At 36.0% G+C, this 18,132-nt stretch overlaps 1 protein-coding gene across 6 annotated transcripts in view; it reads left to right on the forward strand.

The window, feature by feature from the left end:
• The window catches only part of by (focal adhesion protein tensin), an 88,306-nt gene that overhangs the window by 28,915 nt on the left and 41,259 nt on the right, over window positions 1-18,132 (forward strand). For 4 of the 6 annotated variants that reach the window (XM_076136195.1, XM_076136196.1, XM_076136197.1 and 1 more), the window contains exon 4: window positions 16,437-16,505. In XM_076136195.1, the coding sequence (XP_075992310.1) occupies window positions 16,437-16,505 (69 nt within the window). Of the gene's footprint in view, window positions 1-4,133; window positions 4,403-5,222; window positions 5,552-16,436; window positions 16,506-18,132 lie in introns of those variants that run through there. The other 2 variants (XM_076136199.1, XM_076136201.1) reach the window with 2 other exon arrangements.

Here is an 18,132-nt window from a genome sequence, read left to right on the forward strand (position 1 = left end):
TTATCTTGTATAATTACATTTTCTCGCAGCAAGCGATTTTAATGTAAAAGTGTGTAGAACAATCAAGTGTTTTTAGATTAAGTGACATTGAAATAGAAACGATGCAAATCGCTGTATGTTGTATTCTGGAATGTTTCCAATTGCGCTAAATAGTTTGCGATTCTACAAAATGCAAAATAATTAGAAAGTCTATGATGTATTGATAAACTAAATTTGAGAAATGTGGAGAATGCGACGATTCTTTAGTGAAACGAAAGCGTTGAATCTTTTTAATAATTTTATTCTCAGTAGATAATAACATAGCTTGGAAATAAAATATTCGATAGAGTTTTCTTTGACGTCTGATGTAGCCGTAATAGTGTAATAAATAATTCATATAAACATTGAACAAGTGCACATAAGGGTATCGAATAGACATCGGACTCGTGGCTGATGTCCTGCGGCATCTATTCTTCGTGAGAATACAGCTTGTGATTATATCTTTAAATTGTCTCACGATATTATGAATTATGGTATGTCACAAGAGGTTTAAACTTTAAAAATCGGCTAAATCATAAATTATTGGTGGTTAAGTTTTAACATAGGGAAATATAAAGACAAAATGCAGAAAAGCGTCTTAAATTAAAAAGAAAACATTAAGTGAATTTAAGACTCTACATGTTTTAATGAAGAAACTAAGTGTGTTAGAAAAAAAAGTTAATGAGCCAGAAGTCTAAGCTTCAAAATTTTCCCTAATTTTCGTTCATAATATTCTCTTAAACTGAAAATCCCACTCGTAACGGATCTTAGTCGTTTCGCGGATAAACGAGATTTGGTCAATGTAACGACGTTACTTTGTGAAATTGAATTGACTTTAATGTTTTCAGAGAAAATATGTATGTTTAAATGAGAAAAAAAATTGGATAGCAATTAAAAATACCATAATACATGTAAACAATGACATGAGAGATACAACATAACTTAAACGACAGGCACTAAATTTATGTTGCGTGTTAATAGAGTTTACGCTGAAATCACATACTTATCGCTTAGGTACTCACTTCTGGAAATCATACTAGGTTTGACTTTACTCTGTGAAGATAAATACTCGTAAATATATTTCCATTTTCAGTGTTATTGTCGGTAGGACGTTTTCTCGCGGTATCGTAAATCTGCATTGCTAATGAAACGTGTCGTGTACCGGTATCAATAGTTATTTATATACTTACCTACCGCCACAATGTTAAGTTAAACCTTGAAATTGAATGAACGTTTCCTTATGTTTAAGAGTTCATATAAAACTTGTTTGGTATTTGCTATTTAGTACAATTTGAAACGCTTCAATCGTTTGATAGAGTTTAACGTCATGGAATACAGAAATTCCGTGTTTTATGTTTAGCATTGATCTTTCACCATCTATTCTTACACTGATGGGCACTATAATATTGAAGTTATATAGATCGAGCCGACCAATATTGCTCGTATCGTTTTCGAAAATATCGGTTTAAACATTTTATCTGTGCCATTGAAATTGTTACCATTACCCATAAAAATAAATCTTTGTAAGCAATAAAATAGTATCCACATAACGCTCGAGATAAACCGCTGTTAGTAAAACCAATACGAAAGGAAATTGTCGAACATTCTGTAGGTACTGCTATTACCGAAACACAGAGATCACTTGAAAACCCGTTACTTGTGCTTTTTAAATGTAAATTGAATCGTAAAATGCTCGTAAATTTAACTGCACGACGTAGGAGTACAGACACGCGAACGGATTCTCGGACACAGCGTTACATTTGTACCCCGAACTGGATTGTACTGTGACAATAGACACAACATAAAGTTTAATGTGATGCGCATTGTAGCACTTAAATGAGACAGTAATATTAAATGTGACAACATTGGTGAGGGAAAAGTTGCGATAGTGAAACATGTGACAAAGACGATGCCGCCGCCGCGGCTTGCCGGCTCAGAGCTGGCATTCGTACGTATCGCCACAATCAGCAATAACCGTTTTATTTTATACCCGTGTCCACTCGTGTGAGTTCGAGGGTTCGACACTCACCGGAACATTGATTCCATGTGCGATGCATTTTAATTCGAGATACGTAGCACTTGATAACACAATGATATTCATAAATTCCCCCGGGAAAAACGTAGGCCAGGCCATCTCGACTGTCATGGATACCAATGACAACCAATATATGGAACCAGCATCTCAAAAGCTACCTTTCCTCATAATAATATTTTGTATACCCCTAAAGATTCGGAAAGAAAAGATCCCTAAAGATTCAGGTCTTGAAAATTTTAGAATTATTTGAAAAATGTTTAGTTGGAAATCGATTTGTCAAGAGAAAAATATAGTAAATGTTCATAGTAGTGATTTTCTAAAACACCAGCCCTAAACAGAGAACATTTTAACGCTTTAATTAATTGTGGTAGAGGCTTCGTTTTCGCCGAGATAATCAAGAGTTCACAGCACGAGCACCACTTACTGCGGTAGAAATTTATTTTTTAAATACTTTTGTTAATTAAGCGTATTTTTAGCACCTTCGGGTGTAAAGTAGCAGTAATTGCCGCTCCGGATTCAGCTTTGATAAATGAGGTGTCGATAAAAAACTCTCAATGTATTTTCTGCAGCGAAATAATCGTGTAAAACATCTTATTTAAAGCACGTTCATTTTATTTATCCTCATAGATAAGTTCCAGCAAATGTCTTCCTTTGTTATAATAGATTTATTTTCTTGCGGTTCTCGGTCCCTTTCATATTTTTTCCGCAGATGTTATCAGACTTTTATACTGCTCAACTACTTTGTTCACAGTAGATATTCAATAAAATAAAAATGATCTATGATCAAATCCTAAACGATATCAAATTTCATTAAAATCTGCATAGCTTGTAGGCAACATCTGGAACGTCATTTAATCAATCAGACCATCGGCGACGGTCTACGTTCTACTGGTGATTAACAGTTTTTTTTATATATACGATTCATTTTTTTCTGGCTACCATTAATTAAAGCTGAGCTATTTTTAAGCGGTTCGATCTTGTAGTGACAGATCATTCTAAACTAGATTAATAGGCCTTAAATAAAAAAAAACTTATCCGGCAGACCACGCAGTTAGTATAGCGTTACCAAAGCCACTTGAAGTCTTTGAATAAAATGTATTTTTTATGGAATTAGTGTCACAAACAAGTGTTTAAGTGTATAAGGTATAAGTGTATAACAAGTGTATAAGGGTGTCATTGTGTACGATGCCGTTAGGTGGATGTCAACGGTACGAGTGACGTCACGCGTTCGAACACTTGAATAAACAAACTTGTTTTGGCAGATATGGAGCTAATATTTCAAGCGCCACAATCACCAGCAGTCAGCGACTGGCTCTCGTTATGTGGAACGACGATCGATGAAAGATATGGTGACATTGATAAAGATCTCTATTTCAGTATCCTTCCGGTAGTTGCGGTAATAAAGATTTTGTATTTGGACAGGCATATTTTTTATCTATTTTTCACGTTATCTACATTAGTTTCCTTGGGATTCAGTGTCGACAATAAAATTTGACCACGTGTACGGAGTTCTGCGAGGCGACAGGTTGGCAAGTCGTGAGTGAAACGCCCGGTGCGCAGGCGCAGAATGCAAATAAAGACTGAATGAGTATGTTTAACTTACTTGTTGTTCTTGTTAATAGGAAGTTTTTACTGGTCTTAAGATGAAATATTTCCTAGAAAACATATTTTTATCATAAACTTCGAAGATAACGAGTTTACGAATATAAAAGCTCTTCAAGTTTCCTTTTAGCGTCTTTCATTTGTAATATTTTCTTACGCCCCACAAGTAGGCAATTCTTATTAATGTTACTGGAAGATTTTGATGTCTCGTTATCAAAATTTGCGATGTTTCCGCTTGTGAAAAATGTATGAGAATATGATAAAGGTGTAGTCGACATGTCAGTAATAGGTATAATGTACTGAATCATAGTTTGTAATTATTATTCAAGGGTGTAGTGTTGATATACAGGACATAAGTCCCGTAATAGTGAGGTGGTAGTGGTGTGGAAGCTGCAGGCGAGCGGAGCCGCGGGCGCGGGCCGAGTCAGGTGCAACGCACGCGGCGCGCGCACGGTGCCGGGGCTCGGTGGCGGGCGCAGTGCCGCCGCGCGCGCCGCCTGGCCCACGCGCACGCCAAATCTACGTTTCGCGATACACATTCGCACAAATGCAAACAGCTTCCCATTTTCAAACAAAATCCTTTTATAGCAAAGCTCGGTCGCTCTATAAATAACGCCAACCGGTGGGCCGTTGTGCTCTAGCGAGCTCGCGAAATCTGTGCAAATGTTATGTTATTATAAACTTGAGATATTGGACCATTTTAACAACTTTGAACTGAATAAGGAGAGCTGAACGCTAGGCGTCTTGGTGATTATAAACCCTATTATGTTTTGATAAATACATATTTATTCAGATTCAGTACATTATACCTTTAGTGTGTGAAGTGTATGGTTATGTGCGACGTCCCTGAGGCCTTTTATAAATGCGAGTGCTTTTTAAAAGCTTTTTTATTATAAATCGTAGTACAAAGTCAGGATTATAGCGCTTATATGAATTAAATATGATCATAATATATTTTGTTTTGTTGTAAATAAAATTACATTCTATACTGTTCATTATGTAATTTATTTATTTTGATTTTCGTAACACACGAAGTGAGCAGATGTTTTCGGTATTACTTACTTGATTCTAATATTTGAAATGAATACTTTTTACACTTATCAGTGTTAAGTTTTTTAAAACAAGTGTGTATAACACTTGTTTTAAAAAAGTTGTCACTTATACTGATAGACCTAACAGCAACTTGCATACTTAATTGAACAATATATTAAAACAGGTAGACATGTTCGTAGGTACTTTTTTATAGCTATTTTGACAATTCCGGAACTACGTAGATATAAAAACACTAAATATGCAGTCTGTTGAAATCGTTCAAGGTGAATGCGATATTTAGTTATCACACGAAAATAGTACTTGATATAACCGCGAGTGACGATCGTATGTGATAACACTGTTGTGTTTCAGTTTTATCGATAATAACTCCTTGAGTCACGTATGCCATTGCTACATTTGCTACACATTGAACACATACGCACAGGTGTTGTGCGCGACTCTACTCCGCACACTGATTAACGCTCATGTTAGTAAATACACCCCACACATCTAATATTATATTCTAATTCCCAAGAACTCTATGTACTCGAAGTAATCGCGAAGTGGTCTACTTCATCGTAAAGCCGGTTCTAATGGTGTCAAGTGTTCATTAAGATGAGGAGGGACGATTTAATCGGTCATTTTAAACAATGTGTATGTGTATCGCAACTCGCTAATTGTGGTTAACTGTACAACAAACTAAATAATTCTAGTTGAAGCTAGAGCTACGACTACGCAGTAATATAACTCGTTAACTCTAAAAACTTTTATGTGAAACTGTTAGTTTAAACTGTGAAAATGTATTACAACGGGAGGTTGGACAGTAGCAGTACATCCACGTCGTCGGGAAGCTCCGACTTACGGGTAAGTTAACAAAAAATATCAAACCCGGTATATCATTGTTGTACGGACTGTCCAGTACTGGCGTTTGGAATTATTCATGTAGCTCACATATTTTTTGCAAGGAGATTCTAAATATGATAGCGACGGCTAATCTTCTTAAAATAATAAGCTGCGTTTCTGTGTAGGGTTGAGGCAGGGGTCAAAGATTGCACACAATGATAGGAGTGAGACTCTATGCGTAGGATCGGTACCATCGCCTCCGCGTCGCCAGACACCACCGCCGCCTGCGCATTCTCACCATTCAGCTGCTTTAGTCTAATGCACTAATAATAATATCTCAGACATAAACCAGACCTGAAACGGATTGAAATAAATGATATGAAATAGAACATCGAGATCAGAATAATAAGACATCAACTTCAGCTTTCGTAGCAGATTCTCGAAGGAAAAAATTTCGTCAAAAGCTATAGTTTAATTCAAAAATTAGAAATACGCAATGCACAAGTTTGTAATTATGCTCAATTTAACTTGATCACTTTAGGGGTGCTATTAAGTGTTCTAAGTGGAATTTGTTACTGTGATCAACATTACTAAGACTGGGAATGTGCTTGGACGCTTGTGGCCCGAGGCACTGCGCCACTAGTCCGTGCAATACTGGGACTAAACGCACATTATATCTTTATTTACCGTTGCACTAATAATACGTTTAAGTAACATTTCAAGATAATTAATTAAAGGTTCTCATAAGATTAAGTGTGTTGATAATGCAGTGTTTGCTGCAACCATGAATAATAAATGTCTTGGTTATGGTAGAGTCCGTTTTAATGTTCTATCATTTTAATATTGGCGTGAATTTTGTCGTAACGTATCATTATGGTTGAATTAAAATATTGTCTTAACACTAAATTGTCAATAAGGTTGTGTTGTTTCCAACTAAATACTCGTATACTTTGATGTCTAAATCTTTTTCATATCCCGTATCACTAGTTTTTTTTATACGTATAATCAAATAATTGTCTTATGTTTTTTTAAGTACACATTTAAAAAAAGACACCCATTACGCTTCAATTCGTAACAGAAATGAGTGAGTAACAATGCGAAGTGCTAAAAGCAAGAGAAATGCAACATTTAATGAAAAATGGAGCACGTGCAGAGTCCGTGTGGTGTGAATTTATTCATGCGGTGATTATTATTTAAATTTAAATTTTGTAGTGATTTTTGCTTCGTCTCTATTTCAAATAAACTAAATTAATAAAAATCGTCGTAGCCTATTGACCCACCGGATGTCGATATTAGAATAACGTTTAATCCTCGCTTGCCAAATTAGTTTCCGTCCATTTGACAAGTGATTGCCGCTTGTTTTGACTAAATTGAAGCCCCCGTCCAACACAAGACAGTAAAAATAAATCATTTTGATTGACGGCCGGGGAATATACTCGTGAATAATATTATAAACAACGAAACTCGTTTCACAAAACGGATTATCAGAATGATATGAAATCTTTATAAAGATACCTTGTCAATATTATTGAAAGGATTATCATACATTGGAAAAGACAGTCGAGGTTTACTTAGTAATAAGCATTTACTTTCATCTTAAAGTGAACACATCTTTATATGTAATTATATATGTCAATATGTTGTCGTAGCAATTTACTCTCTCAGAATGTTCTTTAAATACTATTTCCTATTTGCCAAGAATGTAGATTGACACGAAGTAGGAATGTCGTTACGGCGGCTTTACGTAACCAAGCGGCGATCCCGGGAAAATCAGCGCGCGTTCCGACTCTTCACGACACTTTCCTTAGTACTTGGAACACGCGCCCGCCACCAAAGCCTTCGTTTGTGATCGATAATTGCCACTTCCAAATGTAAAGCTTCTAGACATTCAAATACCTACACTAGACTCGAGAGGCGGTGACTGGACTTAATGTCGAAGTGATGCTCTCTGAAGTTCTTTAATCCCTTATAACATGCCGAATGGCACAATAAATACTGAATTACTCAGTGGTACTTGGTACGTTACAATCTCGTAACGTTATATTGGACTATGCAATCTAAATTTAACACCTCATTGTAGAGAGCATTAGGCTCTACCCACGCATTTGGGGTAATACTGTTGTAACTCTTTACTACACCAGGGAAAAAGCGAAATGACTCATACATATACAAGGGTATAGGAAAATGTAAATTTTAAAAGGTTTTTGTTATGATAGGTCAGCTCGAGACCTGACCTCGGCCCCGACTGGCCACTTAGCAATCGTAGCAATGTAGCATCTCTGACAATTTCCATTTACATTATTCGACGTGTCCAAAATCGTCTCCCGAACATAGTCAGAGCTCTGAATATGTACATACTAGTGAAGATTGCAAGTTTCATAAACGAGGTTAAGCCCAAGTGAGCACATCTCGTCAGCCTACTTACGTCGTAGTTATTAGGTCGGCAGCGTCAAGGCGACTTGTATTGGGGTGTGGTGGATCTAATACCTCTTCCGGTAGGTCGGTCGATATTTTAAATGTCACCCAGTTTCCGGGTACATTGCCTCCTCCCCGGAGAAGATTAAATACGATCTCGACCGGTCTGAGCGACGTGAGGCGATGCTGGAGTCATTAGTTAGCTCCAGTTTAGAACCCGACTGTTGTAGGTACAACAACGTCTCCTAGCTGCAATCATAAAAGACATGTGAAGTTCATCAAGTAGATGCCTATATGTACTAGATTTATTATTCCGAGTGCACTGAAAACGCCTTTACGTCTATGCTATTTACTTTTCGTTTTTAGAGTAAATATACATGATTAACATAGCAAAGATTTCTTAGACCTAACTAATACCTATACGTCGAACAAGGAACCTACATTGTTACCAATAAAGTGATTGATAAATTCTGATGTGAGATAATTGATAGGTCTCAATTGATAGAGGCGTTGTTAAGTTATATTGCAGAGAGAAATGACGCTAGTTTACGAGGGCATTAACATTAAACGTAATTCTCTAGAGATTTCTAACTGCGAGCGCTTAAATGAATCTGTGTTGTTGTTTGTTCACTTTATGCAAAGTAAGTTAGTTTAGCTCGGTTAAGTTAGCCACTGTGGAACAAACATTTCCTTTAAAACGTTTCCGGAACGGTCGCTGTTCGCATCCAAACAATTCGTTATTCTTGCCAGTTACTCGTGTAATATACGGCCAATCTTTTATCGAGTCCGTGCAATCATTCATGCCAAAAGAGTCTGGAGCACTAACAATGCAAGGTCGTTTCGGTTGTTTGCGGAATTTCGCGAGCCGCTCGCTCGTGCGATGTGAGATGAGAATTTAATATACATTTTTGAGAAAAGAATGGACTCACGAGAAAGCATATTTAACTCAAAGCTCCTTTGGCAAAGATGAAAGTCTGGAGAGAGAGATAGGGGACATATTTGTGAGATAAGTTGGTAAGATCAGTGAGACAGGCGCACTTATTTATATCTGCCGCTATACTTTATGGCTGTCTGTGGTATTCGGCTGATTGTGTTAGTCTGTTTGCATGATTGTGGTGAGTTTATGGACGGTCAACCACACTAAACATGTGCATAGCTGGCATTTTTGCTCACACTCTGTAGTATTTCAGAAGTTTGAATCCGTAGGTACACGTAGTTAATCTACTTTATATCTTTAATGTATTTATAGATAATAGTTAAAACGATTACGCGTAGTAATAAAAAAACTCACCTACCTTGAAAGCAATATCCGTTACGATAAAATACGCGATCTTTTTATATTTATTTTATCTGATACTGAACGTGAGACGTGTTTAAAATATGCGTGATTTATGTAGATTTTTTTAATAAACAGGATAACTTCAACAAACCTCTAATTACCCACTTATAATAACTTTCTAAGGCTGGTTAATAGTTATATCCATGTATCTTAATGTTATGTAAACAAAAGTATGGGTGAAATGCCTGAAATAAATGATTATTTTATTTATTAGAAATGACCTTATTTAAAAAAAACACATTTCAGATGCAGCAGGAAAACTAATTAAAACCGAAAACGTGTACGCATTTTGTTTAGTTCAATAACTTAGCCACGGCGGAGGTATTCCGCGCGTACGGAATTAACCCAGCTATTACACCTACTTAGATTGTGTAACAGTCATTGAACTGTACTCTGGTTTACAAAATCATCTTGTCATTTTCGCGAAGGCCATTTTCCTGTTCTTATCTTCGACGGGGTTTCTCCTAATTGTTGCTCAGATAAAGTTAATGTTTTTAGAATATATCCAAGTTAATAAGAACTCAGTGTATATTTTGAAACAGGAGGCAGTTTAATTAGATGAAATTAAGTCTAAGTAGGTATGGCATTGCTTTCTCTACAGCTCATTATCTGAAGTCGTTTCAAGTTTCTATTTGAGTAAGGTATTTGCTGCCAGGTATATTTTATAAGATTTATTAAAATTACGTGAGCAAAAAGGTTTTGTTTACTTGATCTTTTGAAGGAGGGACTTTTGTAGCTTATTTGTCTTTATATCTGAAGTTAGTTTGTTTTAGACAAAGATACGTTTCAAGTTATGAAGCAATTAAAATGTTTGTTATATTTTTTTTCCAATTTTTGTTTTTATATTTACACGTACATTTCTTTGAAGTTGGTTCAGAACTAAGTACTTGTATACTTTTAATATTATACGAATTCCATTTCATATTTTGTTATTATATTTTTCCATAAGTTCAAAGGAAAGTAAAACACAATATGTTCTTACACTAATTGTATATACTATGTTGGTTGTATGACTTGTATGTAGTAGAGCTCGTGTCGTAATTATAAGTGAGTTACAAAAACATCAATAGACGCCGAATGACCCGGAACTGGCAGTCAATCACATCTCACTGTAAGAATTCCGAACGGCGAAACTCGAGCGAAACGAACTTACGACCGTTCGAATTAGGCCTGATTCACGATATACTACTCGATGCTTTTGCTTCACTTTGATATTCTTTAAATAAACTCTACATATGTACATCAAACACATCGTAAGAAAAACTTGCATAATATCTCGAAATTCTTAAAACAATTCTTCAAGAGGGAAGGGAGGCCTTTGCTCTGCAGTGGGACAATAGGGGCTGATAATAATAAATAATAGAATTCTTAAGGATGTGAAAAAATCACTCGGCTAGGATGGTGGACTAATGACCTTACCCCTCACTTATTTCTTTAAGAAACTCGAGCCCATCCATGTAGTTATAAATTTAATTTCTTCTATATGAATACGTTATGATTGCTGCGTGATTTCAAACAAGTTATTTCTTGAAAGCTCACCGCAAATGCCATTATCTATTGTGTGAATCTAGACTATAGCATGTTTGAGTACATTCGTTAATCGCCCTGTGACCATGACTAGCAGATTTTTTACTACGCTTTACAACGTTAGGCTCAAACTGTGATTTGAGGTCGAAAAAATATTATAATCGAATTCTTGTTAGTGTTCATTCGATGTATAAAAAAGTCATGCAATTCTACGTTATTTTTTACGGTTTGTATGGGTTGTAAGGTCGTTCAGTGATGTTTATAATTTTATTTGATACGTCATTAGTCAATATTGTATACACATATATGTGAGATATATCGGCTATGAGGCTCTACCGCGAAAGAGGGGTATCTATAGCCTTCTCTTTCGCGGTATAGCCTTTTATCCTAATGACAGGATAAGAAAACTCTTGTAAGTGTTTATTAAAAGTAAGGTAATATGGATTAAACTAGATTTTGATTATAATCGCATTTAATATAATCGTGAACAGGCTGTATCAAATCATTTTTTAAACCATAATATAAATCTAGATTGCAACTTCATTTATGATTATAACGTACGGTTCGAAACTAATTACTCTGCAAATACTTAGTTATTAGGTGGACTAATACCGGACTCTCAATAAATATTTTCGTACTAATGCGAAAATAATTCTAGCGTAGTTACAAAACATTATTATGTACAAAGATTATTAAGAGTATTACAAAGAACAGGTATCTAACGTATAGTATATTAGACCAAAGTAGTTTGTTTGATGAGCTTCACGAAACGTTACTATGTTCATCAGAGCAGCACGAATTTTGAGTAAATGTTGAAACAACGGAATTACAATAGAATTACGCACAATTTTAAAAATACGTCTTTACCATTCCCATGACTAATGTTTATGTTTATGTCTTTCACTGTAAGTAAATAATTTGTGGACTTAATCATCTTACTCTTACGTAGCTCAAGGGGAAAATAAATTACCTACATCGCGCGAATACAGTATGTGTTTAATGTCAGATGTTTATTTCTTTATTATCATCAGTGACAAAGTAACGGAGCGAGTATTTCAACATTTTAAGTTTCACCCAAATATTTTGGTCGATCCCTTCACAATTATTCGCGCTGCATCAAGTGAACGTGCGAAAGTTCGTCCGTCTGTATTCCGTTACAGCTTACACCTTAATTTGTTGAGACAAGACTCGATGTCATCTCGGGGAATTGAGACGTCCGCAACGAGTCGGTCACTGCGCACAAACAACTTAAACACTTATTTAATCTCACGCATTTCCCTTCAAATTGCACCTTAAATTATTCTCAACGTTGCCGCTTACCATACATGGTGCGTTTTACTGTAATTTGAAGTGTCGCAACAGAAATACGAAGCGATTGAAATGCGTATTATAAAAATGAGAAATAATGCAAACGTTGAGCTTTTAAAATTGCTAGGAATTTCAGTACATGGCTTCGAATTTTAATTTATAATTTGCTAATCCGGGAGCGAGGAAGCTTCGTTGTATATTCTGCTTACTGCTGCTGCTCTGCGCAAGTCGTAAAAGTCCATTGAGGAAGTGGGTTACTGTATGTTGTTGGTTTACTAATAGATAGGGAATAGGATAGCAACAAAGTAGTCACCAGTATAGAGTCGTATCTAAGTGATATGTTATGGAATTCAGATGGCCAGGGATAAAGCAGTAACATTATTGTGGGGCCATCATCCGCTCACAACGGTATGAAGAAGTCCATATTTCATAGAAAATTATGCAACAAGGTATCGAAATTTGATCACAAGAGTGCATAAACTTGTTTCGAAATTGGTTGGTCAGAGGAGCGCAAGAGTGGTCGCCAGAGACGGGACCACCGCGCCGCATAATTAATAACAGCATGCTTACAAATTGCGGCTTAACTGACGCACGCCGGTAATAGGACACCCTTGCTCACCAGTAAACACTCGAAATTATAGCCCTGCCATAAATACCATCGCGTGACTGATGTTATTATACTTCAGTAAATTTTTAACGAAACCCTTTCCTCTATTTGATTGAAATTTCGTGATTTGCGAAGTAAACGTTTTCGCGATTTAGTGCAGTGGTATTTACGTACTTATATTCATAAATAATTGCTGCAAGAACATTGAGTCAATCTGATTTTTATGTATAAAGCAAAACCCAACCCTTCTTAGACTTTATTACCGATCAATTCAGTTACATCAAAGGTACTTTGAACGCCTTTTCTCAAACTCTTAACACTCTTATTCACAATCTACATTCGTATTGATGACAACTCTTTCCTCATTCGTCAATAGGATCTAATTTTGAATAGCCCCCGCGTAACCGCAAAACATCTAAGAGCTTTGATTGAAAATAAACTGTATTACAACTTCGCCATTTCCTGATCGACCTAATAAACATAGGTATGTGAGGTTCTGGAGTCGATCAAGCAACACAAACGGGGCCGAGCACGTCTCCGCGACGGAGCTGCCGAGTGCTGCTTACGTTTATTTTTACAGCAATGCGCCACGTGAAGTGGTTAACACGCGGCTGCATTGCATGCTATCTATAATTATGTTTGTTATTGAACTTTCTATAACAAAAAAAAAATGTTAGAAACAAGCCAACTACTGTTATTTGGAATACACATTAAACGATACGTCCTCCTAACAAAACCGTACTAATGAGATCAATGAGGCAAGCAGGCCTATTACAATCGTTACCTCACGCTTTGTTGTCATATCAACGTTTCGGCCGGATATTTCTCCAAGTTGTGGTACACCGGGCTTTGTTAATTTCACACGTAACAATGACGAACAATGCTAGGTAACGAATATAGAGTGCGTTGTAAGAGACCGTCATTAGTAGTGTGAATGAAAAATATCCGAGAGAGGTGACCGATGCTTGGATATAAGTTACGCAGGGACGGCCGGCGCGGCCTCCTTTTACGTTATTTACCGCATATGTGATGAATTTCCTAAGCTAATGGAAAGTAATGGCTATGGGCTCGCCGCTGACCTCCAGGATATTAACTTTATCGCTGCTAGAAAACGGGTCAAAAAAGGTTGTACTAAATGCTAATCTATTTGCTAGTATCATCAGTACTAGAGATTATAGATATTCTCTTTACAAATCACAACCTTCATCAACATGCCACTGCCAAGAAGGCAGTGACCGTAAAAGGCCATTAAAAATAACTTTTTTTGAGCCATTATCAAGTTCGATCAGGTTTTTCAAACTTTTCCAAGTCATTTTTAACAATTTTCCTTTCAGAGTGTAGTACTCTTTTGTGTTCCCGAAAGAATATTCTTGTTCGGAATTTTTTCTCTCTTATTGTTGCGAATATTTTATTATAAAATAACTGTGAATATTATAACGTTTCATGACGATGTATCGAACTTATGTAGGGTGGTTGAAATATGACTTATTGAAGATGCACGACTGGTTATTGTTCTATTGTTGTTCGAAGATTAGAGCATACAGTGTTGTAGCTATTAGGATTAACAGTACTTTCAAAAAATCTAAACTAAGGATATTTTATTCCAATATTCTGAATAAAAATGTCTTGTAGTTAATTTCAGTGAGATAAGAGTCTCTGGGGAAATAAACAAGAATGCCAAATGTTTACGATCTCACGTTTGATCTTTATCCTTATTGTGGAAAATTATGTTCTTAAGCTCTTTTATTTCCCACGTACCGTGAATATTTCTTCTCAATTGTAGATAATAATACTATCATATTTTTTAGCGTTGCTGTAAGCTAGCTTAACGTTTTTATTTCTTTTTTTAGTTGAAAAAAAGGTGAATTTAAACTGTGACATGAGAAAAATCACTTCACCGAAGGAGTCATTACTTATCCATTCTTTTGGCAAAGAATACGTTAACACTTTCGAAGATGAGTTTTATAATTGCATCGGCGGCGCTTTGCCCCTCGAGTACATAACTACGTAGATTGTGTTGTCAAGTTGGCGACCCTGTAATTTTAGCGATGATTTCTCTGCCTACTTTATGAATTATTAAGTGTTACATGAAGGTTTCACCGTGCTATCCATCATTACATCATTACCTTCCGAGACTTCAACGGTGATGCGTTTTCACAGAAAACAATTACAGAAATTATTATAATTCACTCACTTCCTACGACGTTGAAAGACTCAGTGTTGTTAAAATACGTATATTGTGAACGGTTATTATATGGTTTCTGAAGTCGTAAAATCGTACTCAACTTGTAGAATATTACATGTGCAAGAACTTCCTTGTTTTCCGCAATGACCGTTTGCTTTTCAATAGCTTGTAAGATTTGACGACTTTCGTCTAAAATATCTTATTTCCAATGATCCTGTTTAAACAAACAATACAGAAATAAAATGAATGAAACATGTGTAAGCTGTGTTCTCGTTTAATAGTAAAGCTGCTTTACCGAGTAACGGAACTAATATTCCTTGTTTAATGTAGTAACAACACACTAATCCGAGTCACCAACAAACACTATGATTTGTTGTGAATGTGCATCGTAACGTCTGCGGAATCCCTGGGGTGATTCTATCGAAGCTAAATCGCTGCAGAGCTTGCAGTGGCTACACCACACATTCTTGCGGTTATCCGCTGAACTATTTTACTTAATAAGTCATCAATAATGTTTCATCTGATAACTATCTTTTCAAAATTAAATTTAAAAGATATAAAAATTAAGAAAATACCATTTTAAGTTACAGATACATACGAAAGAAAGTTAAATGTTTTTCAATGCAATCCATAGGGCACGACACCTAGTCCCGCCCGTGACAAATGCGGAGATACGAACATAGCAGACAATAACCACAAATTACCCCCTCGGGGCCTTTTGATTCGCGGCAGTTATACACAAAACTAGTAAACCTGCTTTTACGTCCATTTATGAACTATTTACCACTTTCACTTGATTTTACTACCATGTACGCCGTGGTTACCTACCTTTGAGTAATTTCAGATTCGTGAATAGCTAACTATTCACTTGCAGACGAGGCATTGTTCTGTATAAACGATGTATTGTCTTATCTTGTTCCATTTAACGATATTTATTTTAGCCCTTAAAACGTTACCTGAGACACAAAATTTTCTTTTTCTCAATGTTATATAACTTTAGAGAGATTAGATTCTGATTCATATCTAAAACGTAATGTTTTCATATAATAAGATAATTGTATTTATTCTTAGGAGCGATTCAGTGATGCACACCTATGCGGCTATGCCGCAGTGTGTAGTAATGTTTTGGCAAGGTAAGTCGGCTGCCGGAGTCGCGAATACGTACAAGGTCGATGCGCCCCGGCTCCGGCGTAGGCAGTTCTTTCTATTGCCTACACGTGCCTAAAACTACACATTTATTTATCTTGTACCTATGTGCTTTGAGCTGACATTTTATCTTTGACTTGAACCTTATTTTAGTAAAAAGCCTTCTTACAAGTCGATATAAATAAAAATAAAATACGAATGTCTACCTTAACAGGGTTATTTTTTATTACAAGTTACAACGTAACGTTATTCCCAATTTGAACGTAAAAACAATACAAGCAAATGAAACAGTGACATTGTCGATGGTCCGCGCGGAGTCTGTGTCCTCCCTGGGGAACAATTGACCCACTTAATGTAGCACGAGAAATGTTTGTTTCAGGTGGCCGGAGCCGTCGAGCTCACCGACTCCGCCAATACGGCGCAGATATTGGCTCAAGTACAAAACTCTGTAAGTATTCAACCCTCATTTCAATAATTTATTACCTACCTATGTATTACATGAATTTATTTGATTTACCGCACGTTTCTATACTTTATAAAAACCGCGCCACGTTTCCTTATTGGAAAAAAGATTTGATGTGGAGTTCATGTTATAACTGTGCTATTAACATAAACATCTTATCAGCCCCTATTGAAATTTGATGGCCATAGTTATATTAAAATCGTATCGCTTATGTCGACAAATGGGTCCGTATATGGTATGTTGAGTCGATAATTGTTGAATATACGCGCTAAATGAATTCGACATAATTATTTTGGGAGGTATCATCAAAGGGTTCGATCGTTAACTTTCGCGTGTTCATCTCTCGGTATATCTCGATGGATACGAGCTGCGAGATATGGTTGATATAAGGGCCTCTTTGGAGTTGGAAATTGCTGATATTACTTCCCATTATGATTATGGGACGTGAACAAGAAAGTGGCACGACTGACGACGGGTCAGAACGTGGCTCACGCCGCCATTCCGTTCATTTTCACGCCATTTGGCAAATTTTCGGTACAAGGAGCATGAACTGCTTCATACCATACCTATGAGTTCTTATTCTAGAGCTATGTTACATTGAGAATGGTGTAGTAAACGTTGTAAAATGGCAGTAGTGGGTGCACAAATAACTGTGGGCACTAATAATAAAATGTAATATTTGTAGAGTGCTATAAGCAACATTTTGTTCACCAATGTTCCTAGAACTTTATACCAATTTCAGTTTTCAAAATGGAAACTATTAGTAACACGTGAGGGGAGTTCCGAGCAAGGATTTAGAGAGCTCTAACGACAAATCAAACATTAACAGGTTCACACTAGCGCTACATTCCCGACTCTACATTCCTCTTTCTGTTTGATTTTTGTACAAACACTAACGGCCATTAAATGCACATTTTTAAGGATCACACTCCGAATTCATGACAGCAGTTACTGCTATAAGTTTGGAAGGGCTTTTTCTGTTTAAAAATACAATGGCGTTACATTTAGATTTTTTAAAAAGCTTAGATGAGAAGGCGCCCTTTCTTTTAAGATAGTAAAGGGAGTAGGTACCTATTTCACTTTAATTTTGAACTTTTATATATTTATTTTATTTTTGTAACACAGGCGATATTTTTTTGTTCAAATATTGCATTTTTTATTTTGATATAATATTGATGGACCAAAAATTGTTTGCAATAATTAAATTAATTATACAATGGAAGTTGGTTAATCCTTTTTATAGCGGCGACGAATTGGAACTTTGGATATAATATTGATTACCAAATTGATATAATTACGTGCTATTTAATTAATAATGTAATAAATCAACTGTGAAAGTGACCTACAATAATTTAATAATTGATAGTTAAATATTTCGATGTAATTATTGTTTTCCTTACATGCAAGCATTTTATGAGTCTGATAAATTATAACTTATTATTGATATCAATTATAGATACCTACTTAGTTCAAATTTTAGAAATCGAAGGTCGCTTTTCTACAAAATGTCTATTTGTAAGGAAATATGTAATACACGAATATAGGTAATAGGTACTTCATTTTCGCAACCTCAATTACAATGCTTATTGCTACGTTGCACTTATCTTTAATG

This window comes from Anticarsia gemmatalis, chromosome 3 (genome assembly GCF_050436995.1).
Source record: "Anticarsia gemmatalis isolate Benzon Research Colony breed Stoneville strain chromosome 3, ilAntGemm2 primary, whole genome shotgun sequence".
NCBI classification, from domain to species: Eukaryota; Metazoa; Arthropoda; class Insecta; order Lepidoptera; family Erebidae; genus Anticarsia; species Anticarsia gemmatalis.